At 38.9% G+C, this 20,759-nt stretch overlaps 5 protein-coding genes across 6 annotated transcripts in view; 4 read left to right on the top strand and 1 right to left on the bottom strand.

The window, feature by feature from the left end:
• The first annotated feature begins 587 nt into the window (after positions 1–587).
• On the top strand, positions 588–2,493 carry LOC112460302 (forkhead box C1-A-like). Its single transcript, XM_025024929.1, has 2 exons — positions 588–1,496; positions 1,676–2,493. Exons 1-2 carry the CDS (start codon positions 870–872, stop codon positions 1,868–1,870), a joined length of 822 nt encoding a protein of 273 aa, XP_024880697.1. The 5' UTR covers positions 588–869; the 3' UTR covers positions 1,871–2,493.
• Positions 2,494–4,649: 2,156 nt separating this feature from the next.
• LOC112460249 (GDP-mannose 4,6 dehydratase) lies at positions 4,650–7,328 on the top strand. Its single transcript, XM_025024850.1, has 7 exons — positions 4,650–5,233; positions 5,381–5,623; positions 5,723–5,915; positions 6,021–6,253; positions 6,362–6,577; positions 6,698–6,766; positions 6,868–7,328. Exons 1-7 carry the CDS (start codon positions 5,180–5,182, stop codon positions 6,928–6,930), a joined length of 1,071 nt encoding a protein of 356 aa, XP_024880618.1. The 5' UTR covers positions 4,650–5,179; the 3' UTR covers positions 6,931–7,328.
• A 417-nt stretch (positions 7,329–7,745) lies between these two features.
• On the top strand, positions 7,746–10,537 carry LOC112460248. The gene is made up of 5 exons (XM_025024849.1): positions 7,746–8,234; positions 8,604–8,907; positions 9,144–9,404; positions 9,807–9,959; positions 10,175–10,537. The coding sequence occupies exons 1-5, from the start codon at positions 7,954–7,956 to the stop codon at positions 10,331–10,333; spliced, it is 1,158 nt and encodes a 385-aa protein (XP_024880617.1). The 5' UTR covers positions 7,746–7,953; the 3' UTR covers positions 10,334–10,537.
• A 3,034-nt stretch (positions 10,538–13,571) lies between these two features.
• On the bottom strand, positions 13,572–16,177 carry LOC112460250 (NECAP-like protein CG9132). The gene is made up of 3 exons (XM_025024852.1): positions 15,613–16,177; positions 14,993–15,389; positions 13,572–14,616 (listed from the first exon to the last, which is right to left on the bottom strand). Exons 1-3 carry the CDS (start codon positions 15,696–15,698, stop codon positions 14,341–14,343), a joined length of 759 nt encoding a protein of 252 aa, XP_024880620.1. The 5' UTR covers positions 15,699–16,177; the 3' UTR covers positions 13,572–14,340.
• An 864-nt stretch (positions 16,178–17,041) lies between these two features.
• Positions 17,042–20,759, top strand: part of LOC112460307 — a 5,748-nt gene continuing 2,030 nt past the window's right edge. Inside the window, exons 1-4 of one of the 2 annotated variants that reach the window (XM_025024937.1) lie at positions 17,042–17,458; positions 17,614–17,740; positions 17,859–17,969; positions 18,093–18,219. In XM_025024937.1, coding sequence (XP_024880705.1) covers positions 17,228–17,458; positions 17,614–17,740; positions 17,859–17,969; positions 18,093–18,219 — 596 coding nt within the window. In that variant the 5' untranslated portion in view covers positions 17,042–17,227. Of the gene's footprint in view, positions 17,459–17,601; positions 17,741–17,858; positions 17,970–18,092; positions 18,220–20,759 lie in introns of both variants that reach the window. The other variant, XM_025024936.1, reaches the window with a different exon arrangement.

Here is a 20,759-nt window from a genome sequence, read left to right as displayed (position 1 = left end):
CATTCAGAAATAATTCCGATCACATTATCATAATCACATGTTAGATTAGAAATATCATACAACCTACATTATCTACATTTTACACTTTAATGTAGTTACTCATTCTTGCCTGATTTACATATATATTAACTTATCCAAAGAGGAATGTAGACTCCGTACTAAATAACATTCAATCGACGTGGATCGAAAAATCGGTCTTGTGAGAAAGTTAGAAGCGACTTTCGGTGACTTCTGCTCGTCTACGTGCGCGTCTTCGGTCGCGTCGATCGTGAAAAGGAGGACCGGCTAGGAGGAAGAGACCGTTCCGAGAAGCCGTTCGGCCTCGATATAATTATCGCAACACTGTTTATATATTGGCGCGGTTACTGCCGGCGTGGGTGTTGAAACAGCATATGTGTAAACAGCAATAAAACACGTAGTGCGGTCCCGGATAGGTAATCTCCTCCCCACGAGAGCGTAAACGAGAGTTCCCTGGAAAACCGCCGATGGGCGGGGTTGAGCCAACCTCTATGATTCCCCACGTGTCAAATTAAACAACGCTCCTTCGTTAGGGCAACTGGGAGTCCCGGGCGAGTCCGCGCCCCTGATCGACAGGGTTTGCCTCGTTGCGTCCTGTCCCTCGATGATTACCCCATCAGTGCGATCCGCGACTCCGTTCCTCGCGGCAATACACGGTGGACGTCAACGGTGCGTCTCTTAGTTTTCGTCGCGTGAAGAGGAAGAGGCAGAGACAGAACGTGATGTAACTTTTATTTCACGGTTCCTTGGGAACGCGTCGCGAACAGAACATCCTGACAGGACAACCGCGCGGCGCGTCGTCGGAAAAAAAAAGTTTGTTATAAAAGACGTTCGCGCGAAAGGACGTCTCGATGCAGCCCAACAGTTGTCCCGAGGTTCACGGTCTCCTCGCGGACGATCAATCGTGCGGCCTGCGCGCTCGATGCCAAGAGTATTGGTGCATCCTCCCGATCGACAAGACGACGTTTCCCGCGAAACGTGCGTACGAGCTCACCAACCTGGTCCCGGAGATGCTGCGCGCGGATATCGCGTGGCCGGCCCTTTGCCAAGCGTCGTTAACGTCCTGGCCGGTCCTAGCGAGACCTCCGATCGGCTACAAGACCACGCCGCAACACGAGAAACCACCGTACTCCTACATCGCCCTGATCGCGATGGCGATCAACTCGTCGCCGAGGCGACGGCTGACGCTCGCCGGGATCTACAAGTTCATCATGGACCGATTCCCCTACTACAGGGAGAACCGACAGGGCTGGCAGAACAGCATACGGCACAATCTCAGCCTAAACGACTGCTTCGTGAAGGTACCGCGGGACCGGACGAGCGCGGACGACGACGAGGATCAGACGGCCGGGAAGGGAAGCTACTGGACCCTAGACCCGTCCGCCAGCGAGATGTTCGAGCACGGCAATTACAGGCGCAGGAGGACGAGACGGCGACGAGTGATCGCTCAGGGGAGACCGGAGCTCGTAGGATTACCGGTACAGCGCTTTAACCTCTTCGCGAGGGAGGGATTCTGCGTGATGATTATCTCTCAGCTCTCCGATGCCGGTTTCCCAGCTCGAACATGTCGTAGTGTCGTACCTAAATACTCGAGTTGGGAAGCAAGTTAATGAAGAATTTCTGATAACACCGCTGAAGCACGGTGCTCTGATTGCAGGTATCGACCGAACTCTTATCCACGTCAATGAGACATCAAGAGGAGCAACGTGAGATCGTTGAAACGAACGAAGAGAACGTCGTGGCGAGAGATACCGAAACCGAATGTATTGATTCCTCGGGACGTATCGCCAAAATGACGATGTTTAGTATCGACAACATCTTACGGAAGTCCACGCGAGAGTCGCAAATATAGTTTTATGCTTATTTTAGAAGGTGCCTCAGGGTGACATCGTAACGACAACATATTGATCGGCAATGTTAAACAAGAAGATACGTTTTAAAAGCCGAAAATCCTGAACGCGTCCTGACTCCTGACGTTATACGTATACGTGCTATATATTCAGAATTATAAGTATAGTTTTATTTATTGTGAAATGTTTTATCGTTCTAGCATAAAGAGTACCCTATGTGTAACACTGTAACCGAAAGTTGCGCGAGGACTAATACGCGCGTTTAATATGTATTTTCTTCTACTCGCCAAAGTGAAAAGCGCAAAACCGAAGAGGTTTTGCAATAGCTAAGAAGGAAACGGGGCATCTGCTAAGATTTCCAAAGTCCCGTCGACAAAAGAACAGCCGTAGCACTGTTTTCAATTCGTGAATTCAAATTAATGCGATATTATAGTATATATTAAACACATTCTACTGTTTACGTACACTTTGCAGCATTTCTTCACGGACGAAATGGTTCTGCACAGTGTCTCTACGTGTGTCCTCTCTCTTTTAGATATATATATCTACTTCATTTTCTAATTGCGCCGCAGTGAAAAGCGTGAATTAATTCACAATAATTATTGTCTTTTTCATATTCATAAAGTACGTGTAAACTTTCATTTTTTACTTGTTAATAAAGTTTAGAGTACAACCAACTCGGTTATTTTCATCTCAGAGCGTCACACACAGACACTACAATATAATATCAGATAAACTAATAGGAAGAAATAGATATCCTTGAAAAATTAACATAAGAAAAAATAGCTTGCTTTATCAGTTGATTCGTACGTATTCATTTCGGATATATCTATCTGTAAACTTTGACAATGAGTAAAATTTCGGCTATTATTGATTAAAATTAAAACTGAAGAAAACAGGAGATAATATTTCTTGAATGACTTGGTAAATAAATTGCGGAATGCTGATTTGGTTTCGCGCGCACACACACACACACACACACACACACACACACACACACACACACACACACACATATACACACGCAACATTTCGCATACATATATTTAAATTCTTTCCTTATAATAAATTTGCATTTACAATATCGTCACCATTTCGATTCTACGAGTCAAATAGTACAAGACGTATTTGTATCATGCTAATGATACGTCATTTGGACATGTGCGATGCAAAGCAATCAAACATTTATATTATTGCACGCTTTCAGAGAAGAAAGAAAAGAAGATTCAGCTCCCGTCAAGTCGTCAAGCCGAGGACCAAGCGAAGAGTATACGAACGAGTTTGTTTCGAGAGTGACGGCCAACTCACGAGAGTCTCAGCAATAAAGGTCCAAATTTTTTTAAACAAAAATTGTATTCCCAAGCAGAACACAAGGGGCCATGATAAATGTCAAAGTGACCAAGTGGCGTTTAAAGTGATTATTAATAAATAATCACTCTGGAGTCATTTTGACGTTTGGAGTCATCGTGTGACTTTTTGTTCTGCTTGGGTTTCGTCTCTTACGTCAAAGGAAAAGAAACTCTCGTAAATAATTAAATATTTGCTCATCGTTCGTTTCTGTTAACTTGGTCTGGATCCATTAATGCGTACGCATATGTATATTATATTACATACCTAATCCAGATTCCCTCCCCTCTACACTTTCACCTCACGTCGTGACACGTATCCTGACGCGGGATAGAGGCTCAGCAATCTAGCTGATAAGATTCTCTTCACTTGTGTGCGATCATATATATTATATCACGAAAAAAATCGCGTGGTGTGATTGTCACAGATGTAGTTTATCATCTATAATCTATATAATACGTATCCCTTCGCTCGCGAGAGATACACCCTGTTTAATATATCTTCGATATCAGGTCAAATATATAATAATAGCATATCTAATCGTAGCGATAAATAGGCATCCGATAAAAATAGAATAGCATGTTTCAAAATATAAAACTGCTTGCGCATCATTTTGCGCATAAAAAACGTAATAATAAAGTGCTCCATTCGAGCAAAATCGCGCAAAGTTTCGCGTATAAATCATGACGTTATACGTATATATGCACGATGCATGTAAAATATATATATTCAAAAGAACGTGAGAAAAATAGGGCACGCGGACGTAAAGGGTTTTTTCTTACATGTAAAGCGCTAAATATTTCGAGAACATGACAGCTCTAGTGTCCCATAACAATCCTAACATGTTTCATTTTTTAATTTTTGATTTCTCATACTCGGAGGAATTATCGTCAAAAGTACTTGACGCTCGCGTAAACATAGCAATAGAAAATGAAAAATTCAGGACCATTCACGCCATGCACGCCGTGGGACCAGAACCAAAGACCGTACGTGGATGTTTTACCTGGGGAAATATTCGTGGACGCGTGCATGGCTGCGTTGTTCAATTGTACACGTTTTACGTTTTGTGCAATACAGACCCAGAGGCGACAGGCGACCCAATAGACGAGTTCCATTTACACATATAATAACTCACTGTAACCCACTCTCGGACTCGGACTTATCGGATGAATAAATTAAAATTTTTGCGGTGAATGATTCCACTGCACACTCTGCACAGTTTGAATCCGTTGTTGTATTAATCGCCGACAGCGCCGACAACAAGTTACGCGGAAATCGGAATTTAATCGAAGCGCGGAACCACCGCGGTAAGCCGGTAACCGGTAAGGCGCGCAGGCGGTAAGAAAACGTACGTACCCATCGAGAAAATTCGCGGCTATATGTAGTTCAGACAATTTTCCAATCATCCAATCATCGCGCGGATCGCAGAGAGGTTACTGGGTTACTCCTTGACGGAGAACGTCATGGCGGTTTTCACGACCTGGAAACCGTACGGGAAATACGAAAAAATTCTAAATATTCGGTGGTATTCTGATCGTTGTATCTGATTTAGACAGGAAACTTGGAAATGTGTGTTTGAACGATGATGGAAGGAGGACGCGGAAAAATATCTCTCCAATGCTATATTAATTTTTGACGTTCCCCTCCTCTTGTCTCACACAACTCTCACAATCACACAGTAAAAAGCGATAAGGAGACTTGGCGTTCAACGCGAGGGATATTTATATTTAAGAGGATATAATTAAAAAAAAAAAGAGCAACAATTAAAGAGACACAGAGTTAAAAGAAGGAAATAGGAACAACGGAAATAGAAAAAGACGTGACAAATATCTATATAAGGAAGAAAGTAACACTGAGATATTTCTGTTGATAAACGTTATCAGTATTAATGGCTCTGGCGTCGCATTAGATAGTAACTCAATAAATTTGAGAGGTAAACTCGATCCTCGACCTATACAAGCGACATGGCAACTGGCGATAGTAGACGTGTCGCTCTAATAACTGGTATCACTGGGCAGGTGAGAGTGCTTTCTTTTTATGAATTTAATTTTCAGATCTTGACGCTGTCCACAAACAGTAGTAGTTGATCTATTTGCCATATGTGTATTCACTAAAAAACTACCTTTGTGAGTGACTGTCCTCACAGTCTTTTGTCGCTATTGTAGGATGGCTCTTACCTGGCGGAATTCTTACTGGAGAAAGGATACGATGTGCATGGCATCATCAGGCGGGCCAGTTCGTTCAACACCGCGCGTATTCAGCATCTTTACGAGGATCCCAAGTGCCATCGGCAGGGTAAAATGAAGCTGCACTACGGCGACATGACAGACTCGAGTAGCTTGATCAAAGTCATTAGCGCGATACAGCCGACGGAAATTTATAATCTCGCGGCGCAAAGTCATGTCATGGTATGTATTAAATATATGTATAAAATATATATATATTAAATAGATTGAGAGCTCTGTGTACGTACATGTGATTTTTTTTTGTATGTTGTATGTTGCAAGGTAAGCTTTGAGGTGAGCGAATATACCGCGGAAGTGGACGCGGTTGGAACGGTAAGATTACTGGACGCGATACGTACGTGCGGTTTAGAAAAATCTGTAAAATTTTATCACGCATCGACGTCCGAGCTTTACGGCAAAGTGATGCAAGTTCCGCAAAATGAAAAAACACCATTTTATCCACGCTCCCCGTATGGTACGTGCGAGAGAAAGACATATCTTTGTATTAGATTATCTTTCTATTATACTTTTTCATATTCATGTTAAATAGTTTTTTCTACATCTTTTTCCAATTTTTTAGCTTGTGCCAAGTTATACAGCTTCTGGATTGTCGTAAATTATAGAGAAGCGTATAACATGTTTGCGTGCAACGGCATATTATTCAATCACGAAAGCCCGCGAAGAGGAGAGACGTTTGTCACGAGAAAGGTGACGAGATCCATAGCGAAAATACACTTGGGCCTACAGGACGTGCTCGAATTGGGAAACTTGGATGCGAAGCGAGATTGGGGCCATGCGAAAGATTACGTACAAGTAGGTAACGCTTGATGACTTTGAGATCAAGTTCGCGACGCTTAAATAAATTAATTAGACACTCGAAATTTCTTATAATATATAATTTGCGCCACGTATAATGTGCAGGCAATGTGGTTGATGCTCCAACAAACGCAGCCGGACGATTACGTCATAGCAACGGGGGAAACACACAGCGTGAGAGAATTTGTAGAAATGGCATTCCAATATGTAGGTCGTACAATTAAATGGCAAGGCGGGGGCATGAATGAGACGGGGCAAGACGCACAAACTGGTCAAATATTAGTTCGCGTGAATCCGAAATACTTTCGTCCAACTGAAGTGGTGAGTCTCATTATTATATCCGGTACATACAAACTAGAAAATTAAAAGAGATTTATTTAATGCTCTACGTTTACATTTTATTTACGTTTGATTGTTTCTTTCCAATTTTTTTTTTTACAGGATGTACTTTTGGGCGATTCGTCAAAAGCAAGAAACAAATTCGGATGGAAACCGACTGTTACGTTTAAGGTAATTTTTTATATCCATCTAAAAAAAGTAATTCTCAAGCGCCAACACTCTGTGTTTTTAATTATCATATATAATTCGCTATTACGTGACACATTTTGCAGGAACTTGTAAAAGATATGATGGATTCTGACTTGGAATTGATGTCGAAGAATCCAAACGCTTAATAACATTACATTTGACGTGTGATATGACCAAACGCATCAGTCATTTTGTTTCCGCAGTATGAAGCGCAGTATTTAAAATTTATCTACTTTTTGTAAATATTATATATATATTTCTAAAGTGTCCTCGAAACTCTTGGGAACGATCAAGCGTTTTATTAAATAATGTAAACTAGAGGCACGAATATATTATACAGATCAAGAAAAAGGGAGGATTGTTGAAATATCTAATAATCCTAATGTGAGGCATCCGAGAACATGACGAATAATTATCGCTAATTATTAGAGAGAAAGAAAATGTAGGATGCAACTGCGACGATTTCATATTAATAAGACAACGAAAAATGATCTTTCATGTCACGAAAGACATGAACACGAAAAATCACGTATATGCATGCAATATTTTATTCAGTTGACAAATAAATTAAAATTATTATTTCATTAAATTTTATTGTGGATATTGAATACGTGCTGTACAACTGTTTATACTTATTTTTACGTGGTAAGGTTTTATTGCTAAAATTTATGACTATATTTGGACTTTTTCTTTAAAATCTCTTGGAATTTTGCTTTAAAATCTCCCGCTCACTTCCTACTCTTATATTCGATCATGTGTATACCTACGTTCAATCTGAACACTTGCATGTGCAGTATGATATGTCTTAAATCATCGCGTGCGAGTAATTCAAGCCAAATTTTATGACGTCGCATAATTATATATAGTATAAATGTCACATTACCCTGAGTCTTGATTCCGCGCGGTCGTCCCCTCCCCCTAATCCCTCGCAGTCGCATCTAGCATCTAGGATAATATGAGAGCGCGCAGCTCATGTCTAATCTTCTCGCTCCTCCACCGCTTCGCCATGTCCTTCCCTCTCCTCCGCCTGCGTCGGCGCTGATCGCGCTTCCTGACTCCTCTCCTTCTCTCTCGCTCCCGATCGCGAGATTGTAAACAATTCGAACGGCGCGCGGACCGCGGACCAGCGCGGACTGGAAGGCTCCTGGCTGACGCGGCTCGCGGGAAGGATGCGACTGACGTGGACCGAGGGGAGATACGCGCTCTGCCTGCTGATCCTGCAAATAAGACTGACGAACTCGCGGACGTCCTGGCGCCTGAACGCCGCCGACAAGGTCGTGAAGACGACCGACTTTGTGAGCGCGATCGAGGACGATCCGATCTTCGACATCCTCGCGGGCAGCGTGGTCGCCGGCAATGGCCAGGCCTGGAGCAGGACCGCGACGTCCGAGAAGCACGAGAAGGTGCAGATATACTGTCAGGAGTGCAAGGGCTTCGCCAGCCAGGAGAGGTGAGGAACCGGCCGTGCGGCGTGCACCGTGCACCTATCTCGCCTACGCTATTAGGTTATAAAGTGACAGCTTGTGCCCTCAGTTCCTCTCCTTCGTTCGGTTTTTCCTTCCCTTCCATGTAGCGCGCCGTGCGATGTCACGCGCCGTCCTTCCTGCAACTTTTGTACCATTATATAGTATAGTCCGTATAGTCCGTATAGTCCACCTGCATGCGTAGATTTCTTTTCCTTTTTATGTTTCTACAGTGTACACGAGTGATATGCCATTTATGTGACATAATTTTCTTTTTCTTTCTGTAGTTAGCGTTTTGTGTGTGGCTTGCTGTTCATTCAGTATTAAAACAGCCCTAACTTTGGTCCCCTTGGCAGACGACTCTCGTCGTACGTGTTGAAGGACACGCAAAATATCAGCGAGTCCTTCCCACTTGACTCACAAGTGTCGAGCGAGCAAGTGACGTGCGCTTCCGGCCAGCACGGCGACAACATAATATTGGACTGTGGCAAGCCGGTGAACTTTACCTACTACGACAATCTGATCGGCGTGGCGAACAGAAACAAGCATCCGTTGGTCCCGGAGCCCAATGTGGCGCTCATGTTCAAGAAGAACGGCGGCAAAACCGTCGACGTCGACATTGACCTGCTAGAGAGACGCTTGAAGAAAGCAAAGCGAGAGGTACCTATATTTCAAAGCCTAGCAGAGCTGGGAAAAAATATCTCACAAAATTGCCAGAGTCTAGTTCTCTCCAAGTCTTTAAGCACCTTTTTGCAAAAAGACAACAGATTCGTGCAATCATAATATTTATATCTTGCAGATTTACTATCTTTTTATATATCTCTCAAATGCAATTCAAGTTTTATGTAGCATTACACTCTTTTGATATTTCTCTTCAAATAAATTTCCATTTCTAGAAACCAAAATCTGTCCAGCTGTATAACCAGATAGGAAATTTCTGGCGTATAAAAGGTGATGCGCAAAGGTCAATCGAGTGTTTTCGCAGAGCGCTCGCTGTGTCACCGCACAACGCGGAAGTGCTCTTGAATTTGGCTAGAGTATTGCTGGTACAACATTACTTGGACGACGCGACATACTTGGCCAGACGATCCTTAGAGTTGCAACCTCCAGATCGCAATGCATGGGAGCAATATCTTACGCTTGGACAAATATTCAAGGTATACGAACACAATACACAATACGTTCATAGCATTATAGCTGTGTAAAATATATATTTGTGAGATTCTTAATAAACATCTGCAAAATATTTTATAAATTCATTTATTTGCACGAAAGATAAAATTGAAATTATCAAAATTAAAAATTAAATTGATATGATTTATCAAATAATTAATAATAATTGTTTGATATTGAATTTATATGATAATTCTTAGAAACTAAACTCTGTCAAATTATTATTCCATCATTTACCGTTTCTCTGTTACATTCATCCATTATGTGAAATTTTAACGCACGTTGATAGCTTTTTCCCTTTTTTTTGCGCAATTTCATTGAACAGTAACGTGTTGAAAAAGATGTAGTGAATGAAAATTTAATTAAAGTGCACCTTCTCATTATAGGCATATGGACACTTTCAAGAGGCAGCTGTACACCTGCGTCACGCACTGGAATTAAAACCAGATCTTTCCGATGCTGCCGATGCATTGAAAGAGGTCGAGTCACTACCGCTTGCAAGTATACACGTGTACACGTTGCTGATAATCGTCGGTTTGGTATGTAATTTAATTTCTAATAGAACACACATATAAACGGTCGCACGTTTTATGGGATACAATTAAATATAAAGTTTCTAGTATTTTCTTTAATCTTTTTTAAATCAAGTTTATATCTAAACGGTTTTACGAAAACACACAAGTCTTTTTTGTTTCCTTCCGGAAACATCCAACGGATCGGAAATTGTTACTGATGTACGCGCCCGTTCTCGTAGGTGCTCGGTGTACTCTTTGTTGTATTGACCAGCGTAGAATGTGACGAGGAGTCAACTCTAGTCAATGGACAGCTTCAGCGTCCAGTACAACGACATTTCAGTCGTGCTATGGCCATGCGCAGCTTACGGCTTAACGTTGCACGCAATAAACGCTGTTGATGATGATGATGATGTTGACGATGACTCATTATTGACGAACCAGTCGTTCGTACGTGTGATAGAATAACTTCTCATGCCATAACGACTTATCTCCCTGCAAAGTTATTTGTAACATGATAACTCGCAATAATTCTTGGGATGCACCAACTGTTTATTATATATCTCCGGAGAAAAATATATGAGGAAATATACGAGAAATTTTCATCGCCACTTTATTCAGACCGGATCCTAGCCGTTATCAAACATAATTTCGAGATTAGATTCTCAACTTCCATCCAATATTTATTTTTATCTTATCAACGTGTTTACAGAAAATAAAAAATATGGAATGTTTTATATATATATATATATACCAGGATTACAATTCTCTTTTAGTTGCTATCACACATATAATACAGTACATTGTAACAATTTCTTACACGTGCCATATACACGAAACTAGAATAGATACAAGTGATACACTTTTAATTTGCTTTCTGCATATATCACTTTATAATACGATTATGTGCTTGTAAGTGATATTAGTACCTCATTAGAGCTGAAGATTAGCTTTAACATACAGGATGTCCCAAGAAAGATGTGAAATAGCAGCAGAATACTATTTTTTAAGTTCTTTATAATACCTTAATAATAACCAATTCGACGTACGATTTTGGAAGCAGAAAGATGTAAAGCTATACACACAAAAATTTTTACAATAAATGATAGACTTTCTCTTCTACCGTTTATTCTGAAAATTTTTGTTTTATTGGAAAAAATAATTCTGTCGACGAAAAATCATTTGGATATTCGTAAGTATGCATTGTTTCTATTTCTGATGCGTTAAAACTGCAAATGTTTGTTTAAATTGTTGATAATTTTTAAGGAAATCTAAAAAAAATTATTTGTGAAATATAAATGAAGTATCTTCGAATAATTTGAGATATCTTAATACTTATTTCTGCAACAAACGTTGCATTAACATCAACAAATCTTGTCGATCGTTCTAGTTCTTAAAAATAACATTTATTACATACACACACATATAACTATTATTATTCGAAGGAGGTAATTCTTATATATATATGATATAAAAGTTTTCGTTCTTCTTTAACGTTCAACGTTAAACATTAAAATAACTCTGATTCGCTGCTAACATCTGTATAACTTATGACATTCTCCGCTATCACTTTGCACCTTTTTGAGACAGTTTCCTATAAATAAAAAGAAATAATATATGTAATATATGAACGTGCATCTAAACACTCATTCAACAAGATTCACACTAACAATATGTTTCAACAAGGTTATTCTACATTTTACATTAAAATTTAGCACGGGATAATGTAAATAACATTGTACAATTTATCTAATTAACGAGTCATAGATGTAGTAGGATTCTACTTTTCACCGGAGACACAATATTGTTTCTCATTACGTCGAAATTTTTACATATACTCCTCAGACGTGTGTTTAAACATTTCTAGTATAACATCCTCTTCTAATAACTTGTACATAATACTCATGAGATATGTAGATGTAAAATAATTGTTTGTGAATACTTCTCTTAGAGATTTGAAAGAGAAGTTTAAATCGAACATAAAAAAATTCATGTCTATTTTTGCTGCTTATTATGCAGATAATTTTTGTTATCCACGTATAGAATCTAATATAGGATTTGAAAATTTCGAGACTTAGTTTCTGAATCATTTGGTTTTCCCAATCGGGATTAAAAACATGGCTTGAAAACGCCATAAAAATATAAAAATACTTGATTTATAACATTGTAGAATTTTTTTGCTTGATTTAAGACTATATTCTCGGCAAGAATAAATCAATTAGCACATGCGAGATGAAAAACGAAAAAAAGTAGAGAAGAGAATAATGAATTTAAATAAAGATACGATTTTGCTGCTATTTCTTCAATGAAAAACCTAGCTCGGCTCAAATGTATTAAAATTGAATGACTAACTTTGTGGACACTCAGTGTACGAGGGACGTAGGCCTTCTTTTACAATAGGCCTCGTAATATTTACAAATGTTGCAAGCTAACGGTCGAGGCCAAACATTATATTGTTATTATATCTTGGATATGTTATGTGTTATACACTTTCCTGAATAATGAATTAAAAAATGCCTGTGCAATAGAAAATACTGGAAAAACAACTACCAAGTTGATATTGGAAAAATTAACTAAATATTATTAAATTTTTGTTATAAAATTTATAATTTTATAATTTAATATTTTATTATAATTTTTAATTTATAATAAAATATATTAAAATGTCGATTTTAATTAAAAGAAAATTATTCTCTCTTTATATCTAATTGCTCGATTATCGCAAATTAGTGATACCTTAATACCTCGCAAATTTTCGAAATAAATACAATTAATTCATAAAAAAATAGTTTTATTATTTAAAAAAAATAACGAGACTTCCTTAGAAATCCTTTTAGTTTCCTTAGGATTTAATATCGCTTCTCAACAGTATTAATTAATATAATAATGAATAAATAAGGTGTATATTGGATGACATTACCTAATATACAATGTTTATGAATCAAATTATATAAACGATAAATAATTTAACTACAATGAAAAGATTTCATTTTGAATCTTAAAAAGAAATATGTTGTTTTGTAAACCAGGTGAAAGTCATTCAGTGTTTCATATTTGAAAAAGTTGAAAAGAAAATGGATGAATCTCGAATGTCGTACTGTGTGCCTCTGTATAAATACTAAACATGTAAACAACTATTGTAATCTGCCTCGAATTTGGTTCTAATTTATTGGACTAGTCTGTACAAGGCACTAAATGCATCTGATATATATCGACATTTATACATACAAAAAATTATGTTGTGCTATCTCTCCAAATACACTGAATGTCCAAAAGCGATTGAGATGAGTTTTGAATGGTATTTATAAGTACAATACTATTATATAGAGTGCTGGGGAATCATGCAACAATCGAGAAGAGGGCAATCTATTGAAAAACAAAAAATAAATATCACGTTACAAAGTAAAATTTTTTCATATTGCTTTTCGTAGCTAGCTTAGAGTTTTCTGTAGACTGTTGGATCCTTAAAAATTTAAAACATAAGACGTGAATTATTACATTACACTGCATCTCTTTTAATCGATATGATAATCGGTATATTTATTTTTAACATTTTTTTTTACATAAGTTTGGAACGAAAGTTTTTTTAAGACCTTGCAAAATTCTTTCCTTGAAAAGTTCCGAAATAAAAACAATAAATTCATTAAAAAATAGTTTTATTACAAAACAAATATAACGAAAGGCTTCCTTAGAAGGCTTTAGGTTTCCTTAGGATTTAATACTGCTTTAAAACGTCTTTTTTGACTGGAAAAATATCACCCCTCTCACGAATGTTACTATATTTTTCACCACACGCTATATAGTATTGGAAAATATACATCAGACTCTCTTTCCATTATTCATAAAGACTTGCAATAGTCACCTTAAAATCTCTAGCTTAATACGTTTATCATGTCATATGCGTGTATAATCAATTATTTCATTTACTTTAATATACAAGAACGATTTCAGCATAAATGGCCAAATTTTAGATATTCTATCCATTCTAAGAAAAAGAATCGTATTAGCATAGATCTGAAGTCGCTTTCTTTTCAATTTATAAACACTCTCTCTTCGTCATGAAGTTGTACAAAAATGCTTTGAAAGTTTACATAGATATACGTTTCTAATATTGTATTATATGTTGGCATTGTATGTTAGCAATATTTATAAAAATTATCAGTCCGTTTAGACATTGAAAAATTAAGTTGTTATTTATTAACGTCAAAAAATTTTCAATGATTATTTTAGTATCCAATGAACGTTTTGATTTAAAAGTCATCATTACGGCAAAACTCCATTTTCAGGAGTTTTCAAAATGAGTAGTTTCCAACATGTTTCCAAAACTTGACCATCCATATCAAAATCACTATGTGTATATACTGAAGCAAATATCTATGTATAACATTATATACATATATTCTAAAAGTTAGAATTGCACCCAACTGGCATTGGCCACTGTGGGTGCTGGTGCCGGTCCTGATGCCGGTGCTGCGGCCGATGCTGACTGAGAAGCACTAGCAAATTCGCCCCACTCTGAACTCGTACCATCTTGATTTTGACTTTGTGGTGGCTTGTGCGCCGGTGAGGAAGTAGGAGTTTTTGCTGGTGGTGGAGCAATCTTGACACCACCTGGGGGAGGCGGCAGACCTACGGCCGGATTACGTTGTCTGGACTTGGACGCAACCTCGCTGCCATCCTTTTTCTACACGTAACAAATATGTAGAAAAATTATTTAAAGATCGCGGACCATATAAAAAGACACGTTGTCTAGATACTTGTTGTCAGGACAATCTGACTTGACATATCGAATCGTATCAGACACACATGCAGCTCTAAAATAAAATTAATAAGGATATTAATTAGAAAACAAAAGCAAAGATATATTTCTATAAAATCAATCAAACGTGAGAGAGAGATATAGTAATACGTGAACAGACGTAAAATTAATATGTTTCTTCTTTTAATGATCTTGGAACGATATTTTTCTTAATCTCAATTTAAATAAATATTACGTCTTTAGATTTTAACGGGCAATACAACCATGTTGCGAAACAACCACGTGACGAAAAGGTTCTTACGGTAATCTTCATGTTAATCTTGATAGTTTCGCCCTCCTTAAATCTGAGATCCAACTCCTGTTTCGGCTTCTCCTTCTCCTTCTCGATCTGCTCCCGATTCTTCAACCACTTGAAGTGATCCTGAAGAGCGACATTCAGATCAAAACTGTCAGACCTGTCCAAGAAACCGACACCTATGAACGCTGACCGTCCATTATCGTCTTGGATCCTCAGGACGAAATATCGGGATGAGTCGGTGACCGGTTCTACCGCTATCCCAGGATAAGTTTCGATGGGACACTTGGCGAACAGTTCGCCCGTGATCTTGTCCTCTAGCTTTAGCGTGATGCTGTCGCCCTGTGACACCAATCGCATGCGACCGGTCCAGGAGGGTTCCTGCAGGTTCCAATCGGCTGCTCTGTGACAGATCAGATCGGGGAGGAGAGACAGAGTCACACAGATTCGAGAAAACAGAACAAACGTACCGTCCACCCGCCTTACTCTAGCTTTACTTTACTCGAACGACTCGTACGGTCGTCTCAACGAGAAACTACGGATCCGTCGTTCATAACATATTGAACAGCGTCGCGAATCGCGAAACGTCGCGTTGGACAGGCGCGAGGCGTCTCACGCGCGCTTACCGATAACCCCTGTTGGTCGACCTTGGCGGAATTTTGAAGACAAACACCTCGGACTTGACCAGGAGAACGCTCTCGTACGTCTCCATCGCGCTTGCCGACGACGATCTTCACGGGAGACGAGTCGCAGCCGTCGCAGGCTCGCAGGTCGCAGGGACGATCACGGGGGGGAGGGCCTTACTCCACGCAGTCCACGAAAGGCTACCGTACCGTTTGAAGGTTCGTGGTTCGTTTGCGCTCCCCTGACAAATGTCCCCGACTCCCCGCTGCGATCAGCCGTGCGTTGATAACTCGTATCTCGAGTCACGCCTCCTGTCAGTCCTGTCACACTTGGTCACCCCCTTCCTCTCATCGCCTCCGCCGTAAAAACCTTTCCGCCCACGAGTTGTCCATAGATTAAACCAAACGGGTATAGACGGGCCGGTTGATTATTTTTTACACGGAAGCCAGAGCCGCCGCCAGAGGAAGCGTGACTCACCGACAGGAACGTGATTACGAGGGGAATGATTAACACGTTTGTCTTATCGGCGCCGCGGCGTTCAATGTCGATTCGACGTCAACTGTTTCCGAGAGTTATCAGCACGGTCGTATACGTATACAGTATACACAGGTCTGGCAACTCTGGCCGAATTTTAGGTACAATCTTAAGATGTTATTAACCAATCACAGGCCGGTATTCATAGTTATTTAAGATTGTCTTAAGTTCAATCTTAAGGGGATCCTAAAGCCGTCTGTAATACCGGCTTTTTTTCTTAGCACTAATCTTTTAATTGACTTTATAGAAATGCAAAATTCTTGTCTAGAATTAAAGTACGCATCAAAATCTAGGTCATGGTGGTCAAATTTATATCGAAAACAAAAAAAAATTAATATTTTTGTTAATTTTTGGTATACGTAACGACAATATTTGCTTTGTACAAAAATTCCACGATAAATATCCACAAAATTAGACCGGCATGACCTAGGGACAACATTTAAGAACAATATCGTGCAATTAGATCTAAGATTGAAAACCTAGAAAAAAATATTACTTTATATAACTTTTATATGTGCAAAAGCACATTCAGGTTGACAGGATAAGCAATATTGCGTGTGGCAAAAGATGGCGCAGTAATCGAACAAAGACAGATGCCTCTCGTTAGACAAGGACAGATATAGATATATGACAAGAAAACAGAATTAGAAATGTTGACATTACCGACGTCGAGGAAGTTCAGCCTTCACTTTAGGATCCCCTTAAAACCAATGAAACGGCTACTTTTCTGTAAGAGCTGCAAGTTGATTGGCTTAAACCGAAACTTGGACACAGTTCTTGCATCGTGGACACCGGGCCTAACATAATAGAGTATAGGAACTCTTAAAAGAAGTAAGAGCCACGCACGTTCGACTGCTACTCAGCGGGCAGCGGCTTGGTCTGCTGCAGTCTGCTGAACGCGCCCATTGAAGCAGGTTTTATAATTTATGATATCGCCACCACGTGTCGCTACTATTTAGTAAGGTGACTACAGCCGCCATTATATGTTTAGTAACAGCCGCTGAGCTGATAATTTTGAAATTTCTAATTTGTGTGCCTACGTCGTTTATCCAACGGTTATTGAGGTTCCTAAAGTAGTGCAAAATGGTTGTAACGTGCGCAGTACCGAAATGTAAATCGTACAAAACCAAGAAAAAGAACGTGTCTATGTTTAAAGTGCCGAGAGATATAGAGATGCGAAAAAAATGGAAAGCCGCTATTCCTGGTGTAGTGGCTTTTAAAAAAACGCACACTATTTGCGAGAAGCATTTTGAAGCACATTATATTATCAGGAGCTACATCAAACATGATGCAAATGGAAAGGTTATTGCAAACGTAAGTTTTATCACCAAGTTTTCTTTAATATACGAAAACTAGCTTATTTGCACGTGTTGTCCTTCATTTCCATTTTTATTTCATGTACATATACATATGTTTTTTTTATATTTCCTTTGTGGCATATTTCTTTTTTCTGTCAGGTTCCATTTCAGCGTCCTCGTCTACACAGTTCCGCTGTACCAACAATATTTGATGACAATACATCTTCCATCTATAACAAAGTCGACAAAGTACCTGAACTGGTTCACCCTACGGAGAGTCATCAGTCTATTATAGGAAGTATGTATTGTACACAGTTGTGGAAGTAATGCTCAAAGAAATTTAAATGTTCGATTTCATCACTTTCCCAAGCTTAATAAGTTGTTCATACATGTCAAAAATCATTTTGGTAATTTAGAGAAATGTGATCGTTTCGAAGCCTGGAGCAATGCATTAAAAACGAAGAAAATGACCTCTTATATGAGAGTGTGTTCACGGCATTTCCAGAAAGAGGATTATATACTGCCAGGTAAGAGAGTTAATTTTTGACAGGAAAAATTAGCCACTTGAGATTTTGTTTAACTTGTGCATCGTGAATGTGTATAAATGATACATTTTCAATAATAATTAATTGTAAATACGTTGACGATAGATGTTGTTTCAAAAACGAGACGCTTGAAGACAACTGCTGTTCCATCGTGCACGTTGCCAAGCAGTGCTACAAGAAAAACTCCAAGTGTAGCAGAAGCTGATGAAGAACGACTCCAGAAACAAATAAGGTGGTGTTGGTTTTCTGGAAAATTTCCAGCTTCAGAATTTTTTTTTTGGACTTCACCATTTTCAGCATATTTTTTGCTGTTATTATTGAAGTATTTCTCTTTTCTCTGAGCTGAGAAAAGCAAGCAAAGAGGAGCTGGTTTATAATTTTCCAGAGTCTTTTGCTGTACTTGTTTCCATTTGCATTGCTTGTCGGCCAGTATACGAGAAAACCTCGAGCGCGCGTTGTCTTTTCTAACAACAAATATTTATATCAATTAAAATGATTTTCTTCTCTGATCTAAGATCTGGAAATGAAGGTTAGGAATTTACTGGTAGCAGTATAACGGAGTGACTATAAAGCCCGTATCAGACTACGGATTGGGATTGAGATTGGATTGAAATTTAATAAATCAGAATAGAGAAAACTGATCTCAAGTTTAGTAAACTTTGCTCTGATTAATCAAATTTCACGGCAACCCCAATCCGTAGTCTGATACGGACATAATATGTTTGCATTTTTCACCTAATCCGGCTTTACATGAACAAACTATAGATACAATTTTTCCACTATTTAATATTTCCCCGTTTAAACCCTAAAGCCCTTTGCACAATGCCAGGCAATAGGAACAGGAAATAGAAATAAGAATTCTATGCCTATTGCCTGTTGCCAACCAATCATAGCATTCGAATTTTTTAGGTTGTAATTAACGATTTTTTTTTTGTTATTTTCTGTTCCTATTGCCTGTTGCCTAACATTGTGCAAGGGACTTAGGCCCCGGACACACACTTTTTCGTAACAGTAACAGTAGGATTTCGACCAATCGTGTTACTCGATTCGGGAACGTACGGCCGTAATTGACCAATCACAATCGCGAATTTGAGGAGAATAATCGACTGTGATTGATGGTCAATTCTTACGACTCACGACTTTACGACTCGCATTGTAGACCTTGTAGACCCTAGCATAATGCTAAGACTCCATAGACGCGGCAACGCCGCGCCGTGCGGCAGAGTGCGTTGACCAATCAACAAATTTTGATTTTGCCGGAGGTTAATGCTAAGACTCCATAGACGCGGAAACAATATGCGGAAAAATGCGTTGACCAATCACAAATTTTGATTTTGTCGCAGGCGACTTGCGGCAGCCTTCTGATTGGTCAACGCACTCTGCCGCACGGCGTTTCCGCGACTGTGGATCAGCGACATTACCGTGCAGCAAGAAGCGACGCAGTAGCCAATCAACGTGCCTTTTCTTCCGTAAGAACTAAATGTTTATTAGCTACCAGGGCTGCATTCCGATATTCACCGTCAGCAACTTTCAGTACTGAAAATCTATAGTATACGTGACATAAAATATAGATTTGCAGTACTGACAGTGGATATCGGAATGCAGCCCAGCCCAGCATCGCTTCTCACCGCGCAGCAAGCGTTTTTTTCGTTTTCGCATACTATCCTGCACTCTAGCGGTAAAGTAGAAAAGCTAAGTAGCTTTCCAGCCACAACCTAATCTAACCTAACTTACCTAACCACATAACCACAACCAGCCACAACTGCTACAAGCTGACAGCAATCGACACTGTTAGTACTGTGTCACTTGTGGTATGATTATGTTCCGTTGCTAGAAAACATCCAAAATAACGTGCTATTCTTTGTGCAATAAATGTATTTTCCTACACCTATATATATATATATATATCATTTTTTAAATGGGAGTACACAGTAAGAAAAAGTATCGGAGTTTATCTGTCCGAAGACTTTCCCGGAAGAAGGGATGGGTGAGAAGGTATTAATAACATACATATATTATATACTAATATATTTTTTTTCTGGTAAAATAAATGTCAGACTAAAAATTTATAGTGTACATGACGTAAACTAAAGATTTCTAGTACTGACAGTGAATATCCGACACATGCGATACATGTTTATCGTCGCGATACATGTCATCGAACTGAATTGAATGTATGTACGATAATGTAGGAAACAAAATTAAAAATGTCGTTAATTATTGACATTTTTAATTCCGTTTAGATAAGGGTACTTTCCTATTATAGAATTTAGCAGACACTCCAGCATCCTCTTAAGTTAGTTAAACAAAGAAAAAATTTTGAGTTTTGACAGCTCCCTATATCTTACGTTTTCCTTCTCTTTCTTTTGTTAAAGAAAAAAAAGAGATAATGCGTGATCTTTCCCAAAATATTTCTTTTTCTCGTACATCTCTTTCTATTTTTCATATTAGAGCCCTATTTCATATTAGGTAGGACGGTAGGACATGGGATAACATTTCATTTGTCCTATATAAATGCATCAAGCATATTGATTGACTAAAATTGAGCAAATTTGTTGCAGTGATTTTTAATTCTTTTGAGATTAATACGTGCACATAATAGCATAATAAGATCATCTTACGATTGTGTGTTATATATTATAATCTCACACTGATTTGCAAGAATTTACTTCGATATTGTTGATCTAGTAAATGGCGAGAAAAATATAGGAAAGGACTCTAAAAGCTCTCTCTCTCTCTCTCTCTCTCTCTCTCTCTCTCTCTCTCTCTCTC

Source organism: Temnothorax curvispinosus, unplaced genomic scaffold (genome assembly GCF_003070985.1).
Source record: "Temnothorax curvispinosus isolate PA1 unplaced genomic scaffold, ASM307098v1 QBEX01010444.1, whole genome shotgun sequence".
NCBI lineage: Eukaryota > Metazoa > Arthropoda > Insecta > Hymenoptera > Formicidae > Temnothorax > Temnothorax curvispinosus.
Note: the sequence above shows the minus strand (reverse complement) of the source record. Positions and strands in the feature narration are given on the sequence as shown.

Bases quoted from the DNA above. Each gene is read 5' to 3' on its own strand.
- LOC112460249 (XM_025024850.1), top strand. From the start codon at position 5,180: ATGGCAACTGGCGATAGTAGACGTGTCGCTCTAATAACTGGTATCACT. The intron at 6,578-6,697 runs GTGAGTCTCATT...TTTTTTTTACAG, and splicing joins ACTTTCGTCCAACTGAAGTG to GATGTACTTTTGGGCGATTC. The intron at 6,767-6,867 runs GTAATTTTTTAT...CACATTTTGCAG, and splicing joins AACCGACTGTTACGTTTAAG to GAACTTGTAAAAGATATGAT.
- LOC112460302 (XM_025024929.1), top strand. From the start codon at position 870: ATGCAGCCCAACAGTTGTCCCGAGGTTCACGGTCTCCTCGCGGACGAT. The intron at 1,497-1,675 runs GTACAGCGCTTT...CTCTGATTGCAG, and splicing joins CGGAGCTCGTAGGATTACCG to GTATCGACCGAACTCTTATC.
- LOC112460248 (XM_025024849.1), top strand. From the start codon at position 7,954: ATGCGACTGACGTGGACCGAGGGGAGATACGCGCTCTGCCTGCTGATC. The intron at 8,235-8,603 runs GTGAGGAACCGG...TCCCCTTGGCAG, and splicing joins GGCTTCGCCAGCCAGGAGAG to ACGACTCTCGTCGTACGTGT. The intron at 8,908-9,143 runs GTACCTATATTT...TTCCATTTCTAG, and splicing joins TGAAGAAAGCAAAGCGAGAG to AAACCAAAATCTGTCCAGCT.
- LOC112460250 (XM_025024852.1), bottom strand. From the start codon at position 15,698: ATGGAGACGTACGAGAGCGTTCTCCTGGTCAAGTCCGAGGTGTTTGTC. The intron at 15,390-15,612 runs GTAAGCGCGCGT...GATCTGTCACAG, and splicing joins TCGACCAACAGGGGTTATCG to AGCAGCCGATTGGAACCTGC. The intron at 14,617-14,992 runs GTAAGAACCTTT...TGTTACGTGTAG, and splicing joins AGATTAACATGAAGATTACC to AAAAAGGATGGCAGCGAGGT.